Source organism: Vicugna pacos, chromosome 2 (assembly GCF_048564905.1).
Source record: "Vicugna pacos chromosome 2, VicPac4, whole genome shotgun sequence".
NCBI lineage: Eukaryota > Metazoa > Chordata > Mammalia > Artiodactyla > Camelidae > Vicugna > Vicugna pacos.
Genome location: NC_132988.1, coordinates 21,435,252 through 21,460,498, shown reverse-complemented (window position 1 = coordinate 21,460,498; position 25,247 = coordinate 21,435,252). Strand labels below are relative to the sequence as shown.

Genomic DNA, 25,247 nt, shown 5'->3' with positions numbered 1-25,247 from the left:
CTGCTTCACCTTGGGTAAGTTACTATACCTGAGTCTGTGTCCTTTGCAAGGATACTGTTTATGATATTTCTTGAGAGCTGTTTCTAACCATCTTTAAAAAATTTTTTTTGGAGGGAAGGCACTTAGGTTTATTTACTTTAATGGAGGTTCTGGAGATTGAACCCAGGATCTCATGCATGCTAAACACACACTCTACCACTGGCTATACTCTCCCCCTCAACCATCTTTAACATTGAAAACAGTTGTACTTCTGAGCAATTGACTAGGATTTATGTATGGACAATGTGAATTGCATAACTAACCAGGTTTCCCTTCCTTTATAGGTTAAAATTTAATTCTATGGGGGGTGGAGGTACAGTTCAACGGAGAGCATATGCTTAGCATGCACAAGGTCCTGGATTCAATCTCCACTACCTCCATTACAAAGTTTTTTTAAATTAAACAAAACTTAATTTGTGATCTCCTCTTGCAAATATATGCATATGTTTGGTATACATTTAAATTTGTTTTATCCCTAACTCCATTTTTTTATCCTTCGATAAACTATGAAAAAGTGTTCTTTCCTCCATCCCTATTTTTCTTTATTTTCACTTTTATCATCATTTTATGAAATATGATTTTTCATTTCATTAAAAAACTAATCATTTATTTATCAAACATTGGGAAAGAAAAAAGTATAAAGAAAAAATGAAAGCACCCATAATTTCACTAATCATAACATTGCTGAGTCTGATGTGTGTATATAAATTGGGTCATGGTGTTTCATAATTTGTACCTCTTATTTAACAATATCCCATCTCTTCCACTTATTTTCTGATGTTTTGCTGTAGTTTATGAATTTATTTAATTGCTCTTAAATCCTTTCTGGAATAACACATGCTGTACATAAGTAGATAAACAAACATATTTCTCCAATCTATTATAAGGATCAGTTGAGATAATGAACACAGAAGTTAAATGTAAGCTGGGAGGCAGGGCATTCCTAAGAGATCACCTATTTTGGTATTGGCTTCCTGCAGTCTTTGGTATAATTATGTATTTTTTATAATGAAAAGCATATTAGTGGTTTTAATTACATTGGAGCTTTCTGCTCCTATTCCAGCAAAAAGTAAACATGTCGGGAAACCAGCCATTCCCTGGCAATTCACTCCTTCACAGCCCCCCACCTAAACTAAGGCGGTCACAGGTAATGATTCTTACTGGCTGTGGTTGCCAAGGTTACAACTGCTCATAGCAGTTATAGAAAGTAAGCTTACCTCTTAGTCACACTGCTTAATGCTTCTGCTCCCATCTCCTCCTTTTGCTTTTTGATATTCCTTCTGTCTCCTGTTAGATGACTTTGGCTAAAAGCAATACATGTGCTTTCCCCTCTTTCTTTGCCCTGTCCCCGTCTGTTGTACAGCTCTCTCCCTTCTCCCTAGCACCCTCTCTGCCACCCGCACTTCCCCATCCTATATAATCTCCTCCCACTGGGTCTTGCTTTCAGACGGACGGGATCTGATAACCATATCTACCCCTTCCTGTCCTCTATCCTATATGATCCCAATGGATTTTAATAGAAAACTACTGGATATCTAGGGTTTCAAGACTCAAAAGAGTTATTCTCTAATGAAGGAACTTCAAAAGCACAGCATTATTTTTAGTTTGGTCGCTGAGAAGTGTACTGAGATCTTCACCTAGTGGAGTTTTTTTTTTTTCTTTATAATCCTTTGTAATTTTTTTCCTGACAGGCTCTGTGGTTAGGGATCGTGGCATCGTGTCAGAGGTGTGACACAGCCATCTCTAGCTCACCAAATACCAATCTGTCTACATTTTCCTGGCCCCCTTGCAATTGGGTATATTCTTGTTACAAGTTCTAATCAAGGAACTACGAGTCAAGTGACATATGCCACTTAGAGTTGGTATGCGACCTTCCCAACTGGCAATTCTTTGCCTGACTGAAGGTGTGTTACAGAATGTGGATCTACAAATGGTGAACCTTCATTGGCTGGAGGGTTTGTTGGACCCAAGTTCCTCACAGACTCACGCTGAGCATGTAATATGAATGACAAATAAACATTTGTTGTATTGAACCATTGACCTGACCAAAACGAGGGTAGACAGACTTATTATTTATTTCTTTTATTATCAATTAATTAGTTAGCTATCTTATTATTTATTTATTTATTGTGATGGAGGTACTGGGGATTGAACCCAGGACATTGTGCATGCTAAGCACATGTTCTACGACTGAGCTATGCCCTCCCCCACTACACGTTCATATCTTGTGTCTTCTGTTGCTTCATTCTCTTTCTTATATGAAATGTCCCACTTTGTCTTTTTTAATAGTCTTTGTATGAATTTCTGTCTTTTGTGATATTAGTAAGTATATCACAATCTTTTGGTAAACTTTGCCCAATAAATCTTTTTTTCTTTTCCTCTTGGTTCTGAACCTTTCTGTATTAAATTTGTATATCTCTTGTAAATAACAGTGAGGATCTTTGGGTTTTATTTGTATTTATTGTGATTATTGATACGTGGATTTCTTTTTGCCAGCCTGTTTGCCGAGTTTTCTCTTTATTTCTAATTTTTCTGTTTTCTACCTTCCATTGGGTTGTTTACTTTGTTCAGTTTTTTTCTTCTGTAACAGTATTAAAGTTACTCAATTTTCATTCTATTCTTCTAGGTATTATCCTTGAATTATTAATACATATATCAACTTTTCCCCCTAATGGTTCTACATTTAAACAGTAAGAACCTCTCCCAAACAAGAAGTTTAGTATCTACTCCACTCCCCCACTCCCCTTTGGGGCAGACTGTATTTCCCAAGGATCGCCACAACGCTATCTCCCATTGCATCGAGCTGGAATCTGTTTCTCTACCACCTTGAATCTGGGAAGGCTCTGTAACTTTGACCAACTGAATAGGGTAGGAGTGACATATGTTCCGGGTAGCCCTTAACTGTTCTGACAGCTGCTTCCTGCCTCTTCAAACCATCATTCAAGAAGTGCAACTACCCGAGACTGTGGTGCTGTGAGAAGCCCCAGATGTATGGAGAGGCCCTGAAGAAGAGACAGCCTGCAGAGCAAGAGGCCAAGGAGCATCAGGGCACCAGAAAGTGAGGGCAGGAGCCATCAGGAAGTGGACGCTCTGGTCCTGGCCACTCCAGATGGTGCCACGTGGATCAGAGACAAAGCACCCAGCTCAGCCTTCCTTGAATAATTCAAAGTAAAATAAAACGAATGTTTTTAAAGCCCTGAGTTTTAAGGAAGTTGATTACATGACCAGAGACAACCAGGATACCCTCCCACTCCATTGTTTGTATCATTTGGAATTTTAGTTCTAGATTCTATCTAAAACTTTAAAAAAAAAAACACTTTTTCAGATAGCAAGTTTTACCTATTTATTTATATTTAAACATCTTTCCTACGTTGAGTCCACCTGTCCATGAACTTGGTAGGTTTCTCCATTTTTTTTTTTTTTAGAACTTCTTCAATTTCTTTCATCAGCATTTTGTAGTTTGTAGTATATAAGTCAGTCTTGTACGTGTTTTGTTATATTTATAACACATATATATATAATATATATAATAACTGTATTAAATACATTTGACCCTTGAACAGCACAAGTTTAGATTGCATGGATCCACTTATACACTGATTTTTTTTCAATAAATACATACCATAGTACTACATGATCCATGGTTGTTTGAATCTGTGGATGTGGAATTGAAGATATGGAGGGCCAACTGTAAAATTATATGGGGATTTTCAATTGCCTAGGGGGTTGGAGCCTCTAAACCCTGCTTGTCCAAGGGTCAATTGTATTTCCTTTTGTGTGTGTGATTGTCAATGAAATTGTATTTTAATTGCACTGTCCATTTGTTCATTGCTAACATATAGAAATACAATTGATTTTTGTATGTTGATCTTGTATTTTATGACCTTACTGAAATCACCCATTAGTTCTAAGAGTTTTTTGTAGATTCCTTAAGGTTTTCTATGTAATCTTGGCACCTGCAAACAGAGTCTATTTCTCCCTTTTTTATTTCTGTGCTTCTGATTTACAGCATTAGCTAGAACTTCTAGCGTTAAGTTGCATAAGAGAGATGGGAGTAAGCATCCTTACTTTGTTCTCAGGCTTATGGAAAAAGCTTTCAGTCTTTCAACTTTAAGTATAATGTGAGCTGTAAGCACTCTGTAGATGATCTTTATCAGGTTGAGAAAATTCCCTTTTGTTCTTGTTTTTATGGGAGTTTCCTTTTTAAAATCATGGGTGGGTATTAAATTTTATTAAATCCTTCATCTGTATCAATTGATATATTTATATACTTTTTTCTCTAGTCTATTAATATGGTACATGACAATTTTAGTTATTTTATTTCTTATTTCTAATAGTTACATTTGATTCTTTAGAAAGTCTGTTTTAACCTTTTTAAGTATAAAACTATAAATCTGTTTATAGTTTCTCTTTCCCATCAGAGGTGATTAATTTTTAAACAAAAATTTAAACATTGTTACTTAATGTATAATGATATAATTACCCTATATATATTAGATTATATAATTCCAAGATTTGAAGTCTTTGCAATTTCGTGTCTGTAGTCTATAGTTGCCACTGGATATCACTTATGGCATTTACTTTCATTATGTATCTGGTTATCTCTGAGTTATTCTTGAATTTGAAAAATTTATTGGATGCATAATCAGAGGCCTAATAGGAAGTTGGCTTTTCCTATAAAGGATTCACATTTGATTCTGGCAGGCGCTCGAAAGTACTACCAGTTTAAGACCACTCCAACCCAAATTCAAGACTTGAAATTTCTTGGAAAGTAAAACAGACGCAGGAAAGTTTAACTGGGCAGCAGGCAACCCTGTGCCAGGACAGGTCAATGTGAATTTACAGCCCTTTGTGGTCTAGATTGTTATGGGGTGAATCTCCTATTAGACCTCCTGTTTTATGAGGTCTGTGGGCTTTGACGTCTCTCTTCCTCTCTCCAGAAAGTCATTAAAATGAAAATCCAATACTTTTAGAATGAATACTCCCAGATCGAAAGATAATTCTGTCTTTATTCGATCCTCTGAGATCCTGATTTCCCTTCATCATAGGCCTAGTAATTCCTTACTATCTTGTCAGTTCTTTGATTCTTTTAAGACATATTATGTACATATTATCTCTATTTATTTATACATTTTCCCATTTAAGAAATAAGTTTTCTTGTTTTTTTTTTAAGGGGGTGGGGGGAGGTAATTAGATTGATTGATTGATTGATTGATTGATTTTTAGGTGGTGGTACTTGGGATTGAACCCAGGACCTCATGCATGCTAAGCATGCGCTCTACCCCTGAGCTATACCCTGCATCCCCCAAGAAACAAGTTTTTACCAGGGGCATTGGCCTGCATACATGAACTCAGCATTTCAGGAAATAAGATGGCCTTTGTTAAGAGAGGAAGGGTCATAGCACTTACACACTGTGGGCAAAGATACTCTCTTATTGTCTGTCTTTGTGGCTCCACTTCCTCTGAGGTCAGCAAGAATGGGTTTTCATCTCACTGGAAGTAGTAAACTCTGAAATCCAAGTGTTGGTTTTCTGAGACTGAGTGTTGGGTAAGTGAATAATTAATGGGTGTTGTCATTCTGTCATTCTTTGTGTCCTTGAGATTCAGCTTTCTCACTGTAGGATAAAGACTATCATACAGATGTGAGAGAGAAGTGGCTAAGAGCTTTGTAGTACTGTACTGCAGTTGGAAGTGTTGATATAAACTCAGGAGGTAGGTGTTTTCTTCTTTTCTAAAAAAATCTTATGTATCACCAAAGAGGCATAGAAACCATAACCAAGCCAGTAGCAATGAGTATTGTTACATAGTATTTCTTAGAGCTGTGACTAATTCCGTCCTCGGGGCAGAAAATGTACAAGATGATTCTGGAGCTTTTTGTTATAGCAGAGAATGAGCGAGCTCTCGTAGACAAGTACTATCATGTTAGAAGGACTTAGGAGCCAACTCAGAGAGAGCCCCACTGGCCAAAGATAGGACAACCTGAGCTTCTTAGAAGAAGGCCTAGGTGAGAGGGGTATTCTAATTGGTGCAACCCAGCCTAGCAGAGTCCTAATGGAGCGTGGCTTTCCCTGGCGTCTGTTACAGACTTCCCTCTTTCTAGGACCTAGCTTTGCTAAGGGGAGGCTGAGCTGAGTCAGGAGCTGAGTTAATACTAGCACCCTGCCTCACCTGAATTCATACATCACCTGCAGCAACACAGGCATCCTGGGAGATACTTCTCTGGATAATATGCCCCTCTGATGACCTGTCTCAAATATGACGAAATTTTTGTTTTATGTCATTGAATCTCTTATTCTTTTCTATTATTTTTTCCCCATATTTTGTAGTGAACATTTAAGTGCTTTGCTTACATATTTTCCCCAAATCTCCCAAGCAGCCTGGTATATAACACTCAAATATTACTAATTCTAATTCCTGGGTGAGTTATTTTCTCTTTTTGGATAAAAAGATTAAAACAGGTAGGAGGGGTCTGGACAGTGGGCACTGGTCCAGCTTGGACCTGGTCACTTCTTCCATCTTTTATTGTGCAAATACATAATGAAAACCTACACTGAGCCGGGTCCTCTGCTGGGCGCTGGGAGACATAGAGAATAAAAACATGAACCCTAATCCCCAGGAACGTGCAATTTAGAGAGGAAAATCGATACCAATCTAACAATTACATGAATGAATTATTAATGCCAAACATCATTTAGTGCTTTGTTTAGCACACGCGATCGACCTGTCATTAGAGCCATAAAGGCAAAGTACAAGGTGTTAGGTAAGCATTTAACAGAGCTACCTAACCAGGGGCGAGAGATGCTTCCTTCAAGGGAAAGCAGCCAAGCTGAGAGCCAAAGGATGAACAGACAGAATTAGAAGACGAGGAGTGGGTCTGGAGCACGCGGAGTGAATGGAGAGTAGGGTAAGATAATTCTGGAGATGTCAGGGGCCAGATCATGCAGGATTTCCGAGGTCGTGTTAAGGATTCTGTATCGTACTCAGACTTAATAGAAATGGGAGGGCATTAAAGGATTTTATTTGTGTGTGTGTGTGTGGTGTGTGTGTAGGAGCTGTTCTTGCTGCTGTGTTCAAGGTAAAGAATTAAATATGTGAGCTATCTTGTGAAATGCTATATGGATTAAGACATTTGTGGCCATTCAATGAATAGAATACTTGAAGAAAATTCCTTCCACATTACTTTTCAGGAACACAGTTCTGGCTAGGGAGAAGCATTTCTAGCTTTGTTATTTCTAACCTGCTTTTCACTGGAGGATATATGGTTTCAGTAAGGGTTCTGTTTTCTGCTTTAGTCCAATACACTTTTTTCCTTCTTTGAAACACCCCCTGCCTCAACCATGTTCGTTGGCATAGGCTAGTCTCCGACTTTCTACTGCAATAATCATCACTGGAAAAGATTTCTAAATAGTTAGTCTTTCTCAAAGTTACTCTGCAAACTCTGTTCCAAGTGGAATCCACACACATCTATTCACCATTGCCAGGTCACTTTTTCCATTTGATGGTCAATAGAGCCCCCTACTGGGAGAAACGGTTCGACTACACAACTACACAAATGCCAACACAGAGGGCAAGTGCTCATTAACATTTGGTACATTTGTGTGTGTGTGGCTTTCCATCCAGTGTTCAGTGTAACTACTGTGCACCAGCAACAAAACCTACCCCTCACCCTTGCAATCACTCTGACACATAATTACAAATGATTAGCTTCTCCTTCCATAGATTTTCTAGTGACTGTGGATTGAAGAGTCATTGTAACAATGAATACAAATCACAGATTTATAGTCTTGAAAAATCTGGAATTGATGTTGAGAAATAATTTGAACCAATCTCCTGTTTCAAGAACATGTAACCTCTTCAGGATACTGAGACTGTTCTATTCCTAAAATTTCCTGGGAAGGACACAACCACAGTAGCATCAAAAACCAATTTCTGTGTTTTCAGTAATCCATTGGGTTCATATATTTGGTACAAATTCCTCTTTTAAAATGAACTTATTTTACAATGGTCTTAGACTTACAGAAAAGTTACAGAGACAGTGCAGAGACTTCCTATTTTCCCTCACCCCGTTTTCCCTGTGGTTAACACCTGACATCACCCTGGCACATTTGTCACAACTAAGGCGTCAACACTGGCTCATTACTATTAACTACAGTCCAGCCTTTTTTCAGACTTTTCTAGTTTTTCCCTGATGTCCTTTTCCTGTCCCAGGATCCCATCCTGGATACCACCTTACATTTCATTGTCATGTCTTCTTAGGCTCCTCTGGTCTCCAAGAGTTTCTGTGACCTAGTTTTCGATGATCTTGACTGTTTTGAGAGTACTGGTCATTGATTTGGAAGCATGTCCCTCTGTGTGGACTTGCCTGATTTTTTAAAACCATGGCTCTACTGGGGTTATGTTAGGGGTTTGGGGAGGAAGACACAGAGCTAAAGTAACACTCTCTTCACCTTGCATATAGAGACACACTAGCAACGTGACTTGTCACTGTTGAGGTTGGCTTTGATTGCCTGGCTGAGGTAGTGTCAGATTCCTCCACTGCAAAGTCACTTTGTTGTGGTTGTTTTTAATTTAAACCTCTTCCCTCTTGTTTTAGAGACAGAGAAACTTGTCAGCTTTCCCTTCAGACCAGGGAAGGCAGTGAAACGTGGTGGTGAAGAACAGCTTTCAGGAGCCAGAAGGACTTCCGTGTGTGAGTAATTTTGCTGCTTACTACCTGTGTGATCGTGGATGCATTACTTCCTAAGCTTCCTTATTAGAAATCATAAAACGGGCATAATAACAGCACTTTCCTCAACAAATTATGGCGAGGGCCAAATGCATGATGCAAATAAAGCACTTACTGAGTGCCTGGTGCACCAACACGCAACTCACTCTAACACTCAAGTCTTCGCCCTCATTACTGGCGTTAATGAGGGGCAGGGGTCGTAAACACTGAGCGTTTCTTTAAAGTCACTGTTGCGCTGGTTCTTCAGAGTCAATAGCAGCAATTCCTCAGCGTGTAGTTCTTTGCATTAATGTTCAGGCCTGGACTTGGGGCCTTTGGGCCAACAGGCTGTGCCCCTTGGACTTGTGGGACAAGGTGCTCCGGCTGTGGGCCTTTCCCTGTGGCCAGGCCATGACAGACTAGTCATTAGTTCCTCCAGGGCCCTGAGGATACATCGTTGAGCCAACAGATATGGTGTGGCTGTAGCCTTGCCAGTCAGGTGAGGATTTTTCTGACACAGAGACAGGAGCTGTAGGCGGGGCTGGTGCATACAAGCCCCTGTGCGTAGAGCATGAGGACAGCCTTGTTTATCCCTCCCCTACCTGCAAGTCAAATAGCTGTGGGCTGGAAAACACTTTCTGGATGAAATTCAGCCTCCTCCAAACCCATCGTCTTGAGACAGCTTGGCGGGGGCAGGGCATCTGGGCTGAGAAGTGGGGTTGGGGGCGGGATACGCAGCATTTCTCCTCTTTATCGAGAACCAAGGCCACCACTGGTCAATGCCTGTCCCAACTCCTTCTGGCAGGCATGTGTCTTCTAGGCTACCCACTGAGGTTTTCCTAGTTTATCTCTCCAGTGCACCCTGGTTTGAGGCCAGGCTCTCTGATTCTGACTCTGCACTTTGTCTCCGTCCCTTGCAGCAGCACACCATCCCTTCTTTTGGCTTGGTTTTGAACTGAGAAGAGTATTAAGGGTTGCTAAAAAAAAAAAAAAAAAAACACCACACACACAAAAAAAACAACAACAAAAAAGCCAAAAACCAAAATGTCATTCTTAGTGAAGTAAGTCAGAAAAAGAAAGAAAAATACCATATGATATCACTCATCTGTGGAGTCTAAAAACAAAAAAGACTAATTTATATATAAAACAGAAACAGACTCACAGACATAGAAAACAAACTATGGTTACCAGTGGGAAGGGGATGGGAAGGGATAAATTGGGAGTTTGAGATTTGCAGATACTGACTGGTATGTATAAAACAGATAAATAAGTTTATATATGTATAGCATAGGGAACTATATGAGATATCTTGTAGTAGCTTACGGTGAAAAAGAATACAAAAACAAATATATGTATATTCATGTATGATGGAAGAATTGTGCTGTACACCAGAAATTGACACAACATTGTAAACTGACTATACTTCAATTTAAAAAAAAACACCCCAAAACTACAAGGAAAGAAAATGACAGAAGTCACAGGTGGCTCACAAAGCCTGAAATATTAACCTGGCTCTTTATGGAAAAAAAATGGTGGATCATAGACCCTCAGGGATCAGCATATACACCCAGGGGGAGCTCCATGTTTGGTCTTCAATTTCCCCTCTGGCTAGTACTTACTTAATCTCTTCTGGCTTCCAAGAATTTTTCTTACTTTCCCACCAATTTAGCTACTCATCTTAAAGGAGATTTTAAAATATTTTGTCCAATATTTTTAAGTGTTCTGCAGTTTGGAGGGTTTCTCTGGACACCTGGTCCCCCATAATATAGGAAAAAGAAGTCAAGCAAGTCCCATAGCCGGGGCTGGACGGGCAGGCTGTGGCCGGTGAGCCAGTTCTGGAAAGCACCACATCACAACTAATTTCATTTTGAAGGAGTGAGTGCAGAAAGTAATAACTCACTTTGGGATCTTAAGGCAAGGAGCTTTCTTGCACAGCTAAAATTAGACAGCCTTCCCTGGGGCTCCCCTTGTGGGTTGCTGTTGCATCCATCCTATTTCTGTTTCCAGATGAGAATTGTTCCTGTGCAGGGAATTTTTCCCGACTATCCAACATCAATATAATAAAGCCCAACTTTCAGTTTTTCTTGCTTGCCATTCCTGAGATTTTTGAGCTATCTGGATGTGCCTGTCCATTTACGGAAGCAGCGTGTGCAGCCCAGGGATCCCTGGCGACCGGGTCAGGAAACAAGTTCTGGCCCTAACTCCGGCCCTAATGAATGTCCTCCCACTTCTCCCGCTCCTTGTTTCAAATACAGAGAATAAAAAAGAGAGAAAAAGGAAGTGATACGAGACAAACGGATCTCTTTAAATTTTTCCTGTTGTGCGGAAAGGGCTGTGTGTCATTAGCCTGATGGGGAGGGAGTTTCGCTGGTGTAACATCAGGCCCAGGCCCAATTTTATTCCCTGGTCTAATGCTATGGTGTTCTTACATTCTGGAATTAACTTCCCTGCTCTCACATGTATTTATAGATGGTGTTATTCCAAAGCTCTGTAGTATGTTTTTTTTTTTCCCTTAGCAATTTGAGACCCTTGGCTCCCATTAGATCTATAAGTCCAATGACAGCTGTGTTGTGTGTACAGCTCTCATAGCAACCCAGGGCTCTGCCCGCCAATGAAAGCTGGCTCTGGTTTCTCCCCTGACTATTTAGTAAATGATCCTTAAGAACAAAGAAGGCAGGGATATTAGAGGGAGGCACAGAGAGGAAGCCTAGGCTGTGTGTGGGGGGGAGGTCATCACTACGATCAGACCTTCTGGCTGTTCCCACGGGGACAGGGTGGGAACATCTTCCACAACAGAAAGGTCTGAGGGCTTTGGGGAGTTTAATTGTCACCTTCCAGGGTGCCAGCAAATACAGGCTCCCATCAGTTGGAGATTTTGGTGGCATACCTACCTGCGCCATTCAGAGCATGTGACTGCAAATCAGTGAAGGGAGATCTAAGCACAGGGAGCAGCCTTATGCCAACTGAGTTGATCTTGGGACTCTGCTGCTGAAGTTTTTGTCATATCCTGGAATGCATCCCCCAGAACACTTTCCCCAATTTGGGAGCACCTGGTGGATGGAGTCAGGAGGGGTGGCTTCTAGATCCTTGGTAAGAGCTTCACATCCCTAGATGTCTGCTACATTGGCCACAACAGGTGTCTGGGCAGATTAAAAACTCAACGGTGAAAAACTCAAAAGCTTCCCACTGAAATCTGGGACAAGACAAGGATGCCCACTATCACCACTCCTATTCAACATAGTCTTGGAAGTCCTAGCCACAGCAGTCAGGCAAGAGAGAGAAATAAAAGGGATCCAAATTGGAAAAGAAGAGGTAAAAATGTCACTATACGCTGATGACATGTTACTATATATAGAAAACCCTAAAAGGTCCACACAAAAACTACTAGAGCTGATCGAAGAATTCAGCAAGGTAGCAGGTTACAAGATTAACGTTCAAAAATCAGTTGCATTTCTTTACACTAACAATGAATCAACAGAAAAAGAAAGTAAAGAAACAATCCCCTTTAAAATAGCACCCAAAGTAATAAAATACCTAGGAAAAAATCTAACCAAGGAGGTAAAAGAATTATACACAGAAAACTACAAACCATTGATGAAGGAAATTAAAGAAGACTTAAAAAAATGGAAAGATATTCCATGCTCTTGGATTGGAAGAATCAATATTGTTAAAATGGTCACACTGCCCAAGGTAATCTACATATTTAATGCAAATTACCCAGGACATATTTCACAGAACTAGAACAAATCATAATAAAATTTATATGGAACCATCAAAGACCTAGAATTGCCAAAGCATTACTGAAGAGAAAGAAAGAGGCTGGAGGAATAATTCTCCCAGACTTCAGACAATACTATAGAGCTACAGTCATCAACACAGCATGGTATTGGTACAAAAACAGACATATAGACCAATGGAACAGAATAGAGAGCCCAGAAATGAACCCACAAACTTTTGGTCAACTAATCTTCAACAAAGGAGGCAAGAACATACAATGGAATAAAGACAGTCTCTTCAGCAAATGGTGTTGGGAAAACTGGACAGCAGCATGTAAATCAGTGAAGCTAGAACACTCCCTTACACCATACACAAAAATAAACTTAAAATGGATCAAAGACTTAAACGTAAGACAAGATACGGTAAACCTCCTAGAAGAAAATATAGGCAAAACATTATCTGACATACATCTCAAAAATGTTCTCCTAGGGCAGTCTACCCAAGCAATAGAAATAAAAGCAAGAATAAACAAATGGGAACCAATGAAACTTACAAGCTTCTGCACAACAAAGGAAACCATAAGTAAAACAAAAAGATAATTTATGGAATGGGAAAAAATTTTTGCAAATGAAACCGACAAAGGCTTGATCTCCAGAATATATAAACAGCTCATACGACTTACTAAGAAAAAACAAACAACCCAATCCAAAAATGGGCAGAAGACCTAAACAAGCAATTCTCCAAGGAAGACATACAAATGATCAAAAAGCACATGAAAAAATGCTCAGTACCACTAATTATCAGAGAAACGCAAATCAAAACTACAATGAGGTATCACCTCACACCAGTCAGAATGGCTATCATTCAAAAATCCACAAATGCTGGAGAGGCTGTGGAGAATGGGAAACCCTCTTTCACTGCTGGTGGGAATGCAGTTTGGTGCAGTGACAGTGGAAAACAGTATGGAGATTCCTCAAAATACTAAGAATAGACTTACCGTATGACCCAGGAATCCCACTCCTGGGCTTATATCCAGAAGGAACCCTACTTCAAAATGACACCTGCACCCCAATGTTCATAGCAGCACTATTTACAATAGCCAAGACATGGAGACAGCCTAAATGTCCATCAACAGATGACTGGATAAAAAAGATGTGGTACATTTATACGATGGAATACTACTCAGCCATAAAAACCGACAACCTAACGCCATTTGCAGCAACATGGATGCTCCTGGAGAATGTCATTCTAAGTGAAGTAAGCCAGAAAGAGAAAGAAAAATACCATATGAGATCGCTCATATGTGGAATCTAAAAAACAAATAAACGAACAAACAAACAAAGCATAAATACAAAACAGAAATAGACTCACAGACATAGAATACAAACTTGTGGTTGCCAAGGGGGTGGGGGTGGGAAGAGATAGACTGGGATTGCAAAATTGTAGAATAGATAAACAAAATTATACTGTATAGCACAGGGAAATATATACAGGATCTTATGGTAGCTCACAGAGAAAAAAATGTGACAATGAATATATATATGTTCATGTATAACTGAAAAATTGTGCTCTACACTGGAATTTGACACAACATTGTAAAATGATTATAAACCAATAAAAAATATTAAAAAAAACCTGCGATAACAGAAGCATGAACAAAATTTAGTGCCTTCTAATGTGGTACAATCACTATTGGTACCAACAATCCCCTTAGAATACCTCCTGACCTAGAACTGGCCCGAGGGCCAAGTCTCCAGGGCACTGATGCTTTCCAGCCTCCCACAAGCAGTTTGCCATTTGGGAAGGAAGGAGCTCTGGGAGGCCAGAGGACTCAATACGGTTTGGCTTTTTTTTTTTTAACTGAAGTATAGTTGACTTACAATGCTGTTAATTTCAGGTGTGCAACAAAGTGATTCAGATACATAAATATATATTCATCCTTTATTGTTTTCCATCACAGGTTATTACAAGCTATTGAATATAGTTCCCTGTGCTGTACTGTACAGTAAGTCTTTGATGTTTATCCATTTTACATATAGTAGTGTATGTATGTTAATCCCAAACTCCTAACTTATCCCCGCCCCCTTCCCCTTTGGTGACCACAGTTTGTTTTCTATGTGAGTCTGTTTCTGGGTGTGGCCCTTGGAGAGGTGCCTGGCCAGGTGGAAGGCTTCGATTAGAGGCTGAACTGCACCTGACACGTCTGACTCTGCCCTGTACTCCAGCGGACATGTCAGCACCTTGGAAGGGCCGGACCCAGAGGCTCTAAGCCACACCAGGGCCTGCGAGTCTGAAGTGGGGGATAACAATGAATAGAGGGCACCTCTCCCCTTTTCCATTTTCCTTTCCTACCTTCTGAGGTTGGCAGCTCCCAGTTTTTAAAAATTCCCTTAACATTCCCTTGCTCATTTGAAGGCACTGCTGTTTAAAACCCTGTAGGGGTGTACAAATAAATATAAAGAAGGACCTGCCGCCCCAGTGTAACCCCCTTGACTTGCCCACGGCGGCTCAGATGGAAGTGCTCAGTTTCTATCCAACGGCGCCTCAGGCTAATTCAGCAGCCGTTCTTCTTCTGAGTTGCTCAAATTACTTTAATTCTTTCCCTTAGAGGAACAGAGCCAAGAAGAGGGCTTCGTACCTGGTACTTGACTTACCTGAGAGGAATAAAGAAGTTACTAAGATCTCCTGTCTCACTCTTTTAACATGATCGTGATTTAACGATAAACATTGATGTTTTATAATCCACAGGGCCACCTCTGGAACTCCAGGCGAGGCGACACAGTTGGAAAATATGGATGACACAAACGCAAGCATCTGATTTCATTTTATTAAAAAACAAAACCAAACAAAATTTTGCAATGAAATTTCCTGGAATTCACAATCCTTTTCAAAGCTTCAGAGTTGCATTTTTTTTTTTAAAAACCAGTACATAAGAACACGATTGCACTTATTTACAGGATAGTCATCTGTATAACAAAAATAGCCATGTTGTACGATTGAACGTTTCCAACTATTGTCTTTAATATTTCATCACTAGCTGCATGAGACAAATGGTTTATGCTCTCCAAGCACATAGAGAATAGAATAAAGCAAAATAAAAGTCATGTCTCCCAATAGAAGACAAATCCCTTCAAAGACAGTTGTTCGAAACTTCCGTGTATTTCAAGAGAGATATAAAGTGCTTTGGAAGGAGTGAGGTCTGTGCCTGAGGTGGGGAAGAAGGAAAGAGAGAGATTTACACAGAAAACACAACACAACAAAACAAAAACCAGTAACTATGCTGCCTTAACTAATCATTTAACTATGCCTGTGACTTTGGATAGAAGATGATGTTTGGGCAAAACAGCTACATAATTCACTATTAATTTTTTTTAACAGTTAAGAGCTAACCAAAGTCCAAAGAAAAAGTTACTCATGCAATGCCATGAGGAGTAACTTTTGTGATTTTGAGTCACGTGGCAAATAAATCAAGGAAGCTCAGTCTCATGACATGAATATGGAGAGGATGGGTAATGCTGTGAGGGACTGCCGTGCGTGGGATCTGCAGACCTCGTGGGGCAGCGAAGTAAAGTCCTACCAGTGACGTCATTTACTTTATACCAAAAGCACGCAATTCATGTTTAAGAAGGAAAAAAAAATAAATCCATCGGCTTTCTTGCTCGTTGGTAGATACTAGAAATTGATTTATGATGCCATGTCTGGATTATTTCAGAACAGTGCATTCATTCTTTGTAGATTTTTTTTTCCAGAGGAAGTAATGATGTGCTATATACAAAGGGGCTAAAGTAAGCTGGGTTTTTCCTTTTCACATTATTGAACTGGTAATCGCTGGTCATGACCTGGAGTCCACAAAATTGGTGTCACTTAGATGCTGCTTGGGAGGCTCCCCGCATAATCATCCTCCCAGCTCGTGAACAATACCCATTGCCTTTCAGGAAATGAATGGAATGTAACTTCTCACAAGTACAAAATTACTTCAAGTTTTCTAAATATAAGGGACACCCCACTACAAAAGTAACCACCCGTCCCTCCCCCTCCCCCTCCCACATCTCTTTCTAATTATAAAACGGTACAACCATTTCAGATTACTAATGTGAAAGCAGGACGTAAATATATTATATGTACATGTACAAAACACGTCAGTATTTCACACCATTTACATTCATAAGAAAGAAGTCTGTTTATTGATCTTCCTTTGCAATTTGACAAGAAAAAAGGTTGAGATACGTTACAAAACAATTAGACCCTTGCCTTGTAATTCAGCACACACATTCCAGCCAGAGGAATCATCTTTTGCAAACAGAGCAAACACCATTTTCCCAACGTTTTGCAGAAGAAAGGGGCTGCTGACAGTGAGATCTTCCATGGGGTCCTCCTCCGACTTTTTAGGGTTTGTGACATCGCTTCCTCTTTTTGACAAATGTGGACCAAATTCTCAACTATTGAGGAAAGTGGATGATGAAAGGCAAATGACCACTCGCTGAGGAAATGGGGACCCTGGTCAAATTAGCTGGCTGAAAGAATAATGGCGATAATTCCAGCAGAGGGCACCCTGCCCCCTTGCAATAACATCCTGCTGGACACCAGGTACCACAGATGCCAACACAAACACAGACTGAAAAGTCCCTCTGTTGGGAGTCTTTCTTCCACGACTCTACTAGCTAGTTCAACAGGCAATAGTTTGGTATTTTCTTCAAATGAGTGGGATATGCTATAATTAACTAGCTCTTATACATGAAAATTCTTTGGCTGTTTAAAAATCTTCACATTCTCAAAGAGAACAATATTCTGAGTTTGATAAAGCGCTAGATTTGTCTGAAACTTTTGAGGGCAAAGGGGACTAAACACTAGACTTTCAAGATGGTATGGTACTAAGGCCATGATGCTTTTTTAAAAAATTAAATTTCTGGATTTAATAAGGTCAGTCACCAGCCTGCAAGAGAAAACCCCCTAAGGATGCACAGTTTGATTTGACCAAGCAAACCACCTTCACTTATACTGATGAGAACATTGGGAGGAAATTAAACTAGTTGCTGGAAGAAACATGTGCCCATTTGGATGGTGATCAATCTTTGGTTTATATAGTACACATGGTCCCCACATTTTCCGTGGTCCTCCGAGCCCTTCACTTCAGAAAGGATGACAAGAGCACAGCCATTCTACCAAGCAATGACTTTAAATAATTCAGGGTGAGCTCCCTTCACGGATTTTCTTCCTCCCTCTCTTCAGACCCACAAAATCTCTTCAGACCTACAGAACCTCTTCAGAGATGTATATTCTTGCCTTATCATTATCCTCAACAAATATTTATCAGGTGGCCAGAGAGAGAATGGCTTTGAATTAAGTGCAAACATCGACAGGTGCACAAGGATGAGAAGGTCTTGCATTGTGGAGATTCCTGAAGAATCTCCTGGTTATGAAGCACTCAAGGCAGGCAGAGTTCAGAGGGCAGTAAAGAGGTGTGAATGACCTCAGTGGGTCCTTAGTAGAATGAACAGGTTTGGAAATTAAAGGGCTAGATAATTAAGGGTCTCCATCCAGGATGTGGAATCATGTCTTGAGTTTTGGGATGATTAACTGAGTGTCATCAAAAAGGCTCAAAGTGGAACAATGTAGCTACAGCTTCATGGGTCTTTACAAATTATTATTCCTGTTACAACGGGCCTGGAGTTGTGAGATGCGGAGGAGAGCAGGGAAAGGGAAGACGTAAGCGGTGAGGAACTCCTACTTGCTTCTCAGACTTAATTTATTTTTCAGGTAATCCCAACTGCCTTTGCAACAGGAATGTTTAACTCACGAGCATTAAACTCCTTAAAACATACACATCCAAAACACAAGAACAGGCCAGCTTTGAAACTAGGGGTGAGCATCCAGGTTCATATCCTGCCATCCTCTTTTCTGACTTCCTGCGGGGAGTATCCTCATCACCTTTTAACAGCCATCATCAAATGTACTTTTCAGTCCCAGCCACATGAGTAGCATGGATGAGGGACTTCTGTGACACGGGATGCTGCACAAGTTGTTGTTGTCTCTCACTTTAAAGAAATACTTTCTTTTTGCCTCTTTTTATGTCTTAAGGAAGACGTGGCCTCTCAGATCACTTCCAAAGGGCAAGCTCTTGCGCTAAGATGTTAAGAAGCAGGGGTGGACATCGGATCCAGTTCAGCCCACACATTTTCCCAAGAAATCCTAATCCCGGGGCCGCTGGTGAACTAAGGGGGTCACAGCCACTGGAGGTGGAAGATAATGGATTAGACAGCACTCTGCAATCCCCACCTTGCCATTTTTGGTGTAGGGGACTTTTCTGACAAGGAAGCCTTAGGGAAAAAAAAAAGGCAATAGCTAGAGGTGGTCTGTAATAAAATTCGTGATATGAGAAGTGAAAAGGAGGCTGACTCCGTTTCAGGGGAAGTTCATTTGCCTTTATAGCAACCTGACTTTCCTCCTCAGAAGTGCAACTACAGACACTGCCGCACAACACAAAGAGGGACACCGACAAGAGGAACACCGGAAAACAACGGCCATCACAACCACGGTGACTCCACAGACCCAGGGCCACCGAGGGTTTTCTTTTTTTCTGTCCTGAAAGATGGGAAAAGAATGTGTGTGTGGGAGTGTGTGTGCAAAGAAAGAGACGGGCGGTCAGGGAGAGCCCGAGATAGAGAGAGACACACCCCGACGAAAAGGGGAAAGAAATCAAAATGAGAGCATGTGAAAAAATGCTGCCAGAAACGGCCTCAGCGGCTCTACCTTACCACAGAGGGCTGGGTCCTCCCTCCACAGCAGGAGTGACTCTCTATCCCAGGTTTTCAGAAAGAGTTTTGATTTAATGAGATTTCTGTTTTCAGTCAAGGTGTGATGCATTCAACGGACAATGAAATGCCATTTTTTTTCTCCCCCTCTATAAGAATTTTCATCTGAACATGATGAACACGATGGGGACTAAAAGAGTCCCATGTGAGGCTCTCTGTCATCATTTTTGGTTCTGAATGTGTGGCAGCTGCAGGGACGTCAAGCACTGACTGAAGGTACCACTGGGTACTTGGGTGACCAAATCCAGACCCATGAACATCCAGGATGTTTCCATCAGAATGAGGGAAGTGCTCAAAGCAAAACAAACAAACAAAAAAGCCTCTTTGGATAGAGATCTGCCTCCACGGTCACGATCATGACTATGTGATGTCAGAAAAGGCAGATGCCTTTGCTCCTTTTAATTTTCCACCTTCTCCAAACTCTCCATCTCTCCCTGCCTAGATGACGGAGCTGACATTCTAGGGGTGGCAGGTCTCCAAACCCTGGAGACGAGATCAATATTTAGATGCTTTATCATGATCAGGGCTCAGTTCTTCCCAAAGGGACCAGCCACACAGGAGGTAGTGATTCCCAGAGGTGACTGTAAATTATTGTGAGGGAATGGAAATGCTCCTTTTCTTGCCCACAGCCTGCGGGTGAGAGCGAGATGCCCTGATCCCAACTGGGAGCTGGCGTCTGAGTTGCAGGCGGTCACAATTCACCAACTAGAGGCCCGACAGTCACAAGCCCCAAAGGCTTCTCAGTAAGTCTGCACAAAGTCTTGTATTTGGAGTCGATATGTACCTTCCCACTTTTTCCTCCCAAATCTGGGCATTTTAGCTACAGGTGTGGAGCTAGGGGACACTGGGACTGGGAGACCTTCTGCCAATCAGGAAGAAGGCCGATGGGGAGTTGAGATCAAGTTGGATGACTAGAGTCTGAATTCTCTTTGGCTCCTGAGTGCCACACATCAGCCTAATGGTTTGTCAGAGAAGGGAGGGATATAATTTTGTCTCAGTACCAAATCAATACGGCATGTATGAGTTTTCTGAAAAAAAAAAACAGTCAAGGAAGCAACAGTAAATGGTCATGGTCTTGTAGTTAGAAAGTTCAAGTAAAAAATTTGAAAAAGGGTGGCCGGAGTGCTTATTCATTATCAAAGAAATGGACCTCGGGGCCTCTCATTAGGCCACTGGGGTGGAGTCCAGTTGTCTCTGGAGATAATTCGGTTTTAACCTTTTTTCCCTGTAAGAGTCAGGGAACCTTGCGAGAATCCTGGAGCAGCTCCAGCCCCGTGCTGTCCAGTAGGGAGCCACAAGCCACACGTAGCTACGAACTGTTGGAGAAATTGCAAGTCCAAACAGAGATGTGTGTGTGTAAGACACCTGCTGCTTTTAGATGACGTAGCACAAAAAAAGAATGTCAAGTAATTCATTACATGTGGAAACAATAATAATATTGGGTTAAATACATGTATGATTAAAATTGCTTTACCTGTTTCGGCTCGTTTTTTTGCAGCGTGGCCAGCAGAAAGTTTAAACTTGGATATGTGACTTGCACTCTATTTCTACTGGACCGGGCTGGTCTAGACACTATGGGGAAATACACATCAAGCCTGCACATTCTATGAGGGGGTTCCCGCACTGTCTGGGAGCTGCAGGGCCCCAGGGCAGAGTTTCTTCTTTGGGGAAGGTGCTGAAGAAGGCTGTGGGGAAAGGGCTGTTTCCTTTTTTTTTTTTTTGGAACCCTTCCATGCCAATTAACATTTTATTTTTAAACTACCAAAACCACAGGAAAACTCTTCAGAAACAAACGTTCGGTAAATGAGAAGCTTCTAGGCTCAGGGAGTTTGCAGCAGAACCTCCTTGGGGTCAGGCCCACAGGCCTCAGATCGGCCTCCTGAGTCTCTCGTCGTCCACGCAGCATCCTAGAGACTGCTGCGGCCACAGCACATACGCAGCCAACTCCTGCTTCACCTGGTCCCCGGCAGGAGGAGCTGACACCCATCAATCCAAAAGGCATTTTCTCCCTGGGCATAGAATACCATGTGTCTTTTACTGTTGATTTCTTCTTCTAATTCCACTTGACTTAAGTTAATACCAACTTTTGTTTTGGGCAAAGCTACTGAAGGGGGTAGGTGGTGCAGGCCTTTGCTGACCGAGAAAAAGAAGTATTTTGAGATGAAGAATTCCACCCTGAGAACTAGGATTTGAAGGTATCCAGAGATGGCAAACTCTGTGACTACGTGGGGTTTTAAGCCAAGGCAAAACCAAACGACTCCTACTTGGACTTAAAACGCCAGTCATTTAGACAGTCCTCAGCAACACAGGAGTGCCAGATCTCAAAGGCTGTTTGTTTCTGTTACATGTCAAGAAACTCTGCCTCCCCAAGGTAGAAAGTCTGCTATATGTCATCACCATCTGCACAAAAGAGATCCTCCTGGCAACATGCTCATTAGTGGTCCTAAGACCAGAAAGAGCCTTGGGCATAATCTTGTTAAACTCCCTCGCTTTGCAGATGGAGAAGTCTAGCCCTCCTGACTCCAGATTCGGTGTCGTCTTCCTTCCTCCCTGCCTGTAGATCCTGGATTTCATTACAGAAAGTATTGGACTCCTAGTGAGATGTGACATTTCTGAAGGTGATAATCATTTTCCTTGCCTTGCTGCCTACTTAGAAAGCATCAAATAGGAACTCATTAAAGCTGGTGGTAAAAGAGCCACCAGTGGGCTCCCGTGATGTACACGGAAATGTTTCTGCAGGCAGCAGGGTTTTTCCAGCAGAACCAAACTCTGTTTTTAGATGAGTATGAGTGTAGCGAGGTGGAAGGGCCTCCTCAAATACGTAAATACCTTGGCGAGAGAAGCTTTCTTTCTTAGGGAACCCACACAGCGGCATGGCTTTTCACAGATGACAAGGTGACCCCTCTGATGGTCCAGAGAAACAAGTCACCCTGCCTTAGTCATCTCTGCATCTGGAGAGTCTAAATGTATTACAAAATTTCCCACTGAAAAAATAGCACATCTCTGTCATAGTTACAAAAAAAGAATAACAAAATAAACAGTTTAAAAACACCTATGGGTTTTAGAATTCTTTGATGCCCCCTTTCCTTTCCTTCTGACTTTCTCTCTCTCAATCAGGAGAAACTTGACTTCAACAATTCCTGTGCTGAACTTTTTAGATCAAATCGTTTATCAAATCACACCTCCCCCTAACTTGGTATCCAGACGCACTCAGGGGGGCCCCGGGAAACAACCTCCTAAGGATTTACCCAAATCCCTCAAGGTCTGGTGAGGTTTACCAGAAGTGTGCTGGAACGAAGGGAAGACCTGAGTGCTGCTGCAGCCCCCGCTGTGCTGGATCCAAAGATGACTGGATCTTTTCTAAAACGTCCATCTCCTGCAGAACCCACTAGTGGAGGTAACAAAAGAAGACTGTAGTAGCCTTGGGGAAACCAGTGTAACCAGTACTTTGCTTTCAGGAAGAGCGTGTGGTATCTGGTTTTAAAACTAGGTTTGCAGTCCCAGCAACCGACAAGCCCTACAGTCACAAAGAATGGTGCTAATGCCATGGAGGGGCCTTGTGAGTTCAGAATTTCAGCCAAAGACTGTAAGGCTCAGATGAATTGAAATGCCCCCTAGAACTGCCTTCTCACGTCACGTGGGTCCCTAACTGAACCTGGCAAGTAGAAGCCAGCAAGGAGCTGAAAAAAAAAAACGAGGAGTGGCCTCAGCAGATTCAGAGCTTGGTGTTGGGGGTCTCTGGCAGCTGGGATTTTCAAGATCCATGTGAAGGAATTTAGATTCTAAATGAAAGCTGGCCTTAGACTGTTTCAGGGTGCCGAGGCACTTCCCAAAGCCATGCACACTTCATGCTGAGAGGTCAAGGCGGTTAATCTCAGAGATGGAACACAAATGGGGCTGGTGCTTCCAAACAGAACTCTGTACAAAAGCTGGAGTGAATCAAAGGGAGAACAAAGGAGTGGACATAAAGTAAACTACACACAGACCTTAAAAAGAAACTACCAAGAAATCAACAACATTCCCCAAATAGGAAAACAAGACCCGGAAAAAAAAAAAAACTGAAATGAAACTAAGAAGCCCTAAAAGTGTCCCTTCAGTCTTTTTTAGGAACTTACAAAGTGTGTGTCTCCCAGGACATGGGAGAGAAAATCAGCTTTCAGCTTCCAAGGTGCCAAGGCCATGGGCTGTTGAGGAGATGGAGAAACTGCATCCTGATGAACGTGACTTTGGATATTGCTTTTCGGTACCTTTCTTGAGTGGAGCGCCCTGGAGTTGCCAAAGTGCTCTGGAGGTGCGTGTGCCTCGTCCAACTTTGGGGCGCTTCTCCCTTCCTTCCCCTGGGGTCCCACCATCCCTTTCTTCCAGGTCTGCCATTTCAAGATTTCACCTCCTCGCAGTCTTGGTCAGTGGAAAGTTCTACATCAGAAAGTCCAACCTCCATCGCCATAATCAGTGAGATGTCAGAATCACTGCTTACCGCTGCCTCCTGCTCACCTGGGGGGAAAAGCAAAGTTCACAGTGAACACGGAGCTGTGTCTTCAGAGGCTGATGATTTCAATACAATTGCCTTTAATAACATTTCACTGAAGCCCAAGAGAAGGAATTAGGAAAACTGGCTAATTTGAAAAAAAAATCTAGTTAGAGCCTTTTCTCTCTATACCCCCAAATAAATTCTAAATAAAAAGCTAAATGTAAACAAAATAAACTAATGAAGCTAGAAGAAAATGAATCGTACAAGTATATACCTAAGTAGGAAACAATAGCTCTAATATCTCTAAGTAGGGCAGGAATTTCTGTTTGGAAAAACAATTGATCAAGTCACAGAAGAGAAGACTGATAAATGTGTGTGAAAATTTAAAAACATAAAAAACATGAAAAATAAGCTCAAAGGCATATATCACACCAGGAATATCTGTAAAACAAATTCACAGAGGATTATATTCTTAACATATAGAAGCTTTTAAATAAACGAGAAAAACTGAATCCAACTCTAAGTTAGAAAAATGGGTAAAGGTTACTGTTATACCTTTCACAGAAGAGTGTAACATAAATGACCAATAAATATCAGGTAAAAACGAGCAACTCCTTTTTGTTTATGAAATTTTCACTCTTTAAAAAAGAGTGTATTACAGTTCAGGGTATACTGAGGTAAGTACTGTGATCAACTGTACTCAGAACTGTGAAATTTTCACCCAGTAATTTCATTTCCAGAATGTTTTGTAGAGAAATAATAAGAGATTCAAGAATATTCATTTAAGGAATAAAGAACAGCAGCAAAACACTGCAAATAACAAAGTCCAACAATAAAAAAAAAAAATCTCGTAAACTAGGTCACTTCTAAAAGACAGTCTCCTGATTATCATCATTAAAGTGATGGTTCCAAAGAGTTTGTAGTTACAGATAAAATGTTCACGGTATGCTGTTAAAGGAAAATAGAAGTATTCACAGCTTTATGTACAGTGAAGTCGACAGAGAAAGTTAGCCAGAAGCAGAAAAGCCAAAAATACTAATAAGAATTGTCTCAAGTTTGGGGATTTATAATCACTTTCTCTTCTTTAAAAAAAAATTCAGTTTTACTCCTAAATATTCTTCAATGAACTTATATCATTCATTCACTCAAGACATAAATTTCTTGCATTCTTTTTAATTAAAATCTAGTTAGTTTACAATGTCGTGTCAATTTCTGGTGTACAGCATAATGTTTTAGTCATGCACATACATATGTATATTCCTTTTCAATTTTCCGTATAGGTTGTGACAAGATATTGAATATAGTTCCCTGTACTATACAGTATAAACTTATTGTTTATCTATTTTATATACAGTAGTTAGTGTCTGCAAATCTCGAACCCCCAATGTGTCCCTTCCCACCCCTTTCCCCTCCAGTAACCATAAGTTTACTCTCTATGTCTGTAAGTCTCTGTTTTGTAAATAAGTTCATTTGCGTCTCTTTTTTTCGATTCTGCATATAAGTG

General features: G+C 41.0%; 1 protein-coding gene across 1 annotated transcript in view; it reads right to left on the bottom strand.

The window, feature by feature from the left end:
- Positions 1 to 15,333: 15,333 nt before the first annotated feature.
- RNF150 (ring finger protein 150) overlaps positions 15,334 to 25,247 on the bottom strand; it is a 226,589-nt gene continuing 216,675 nt past the window's right edge. Inside the window, exon 7 of the mRNA XM_015249494.3 lies at positions 15,334 to 23,766. Coding sequence (XP_015104980.2) covers positions 23,648 to 23,766 — 119 coding nt within the window. The 3' untranslated portion in view covers positions 15,334 to 23,647. The remainder of the gene's footprint in view (positions 23,767 to 25,247) is intronic.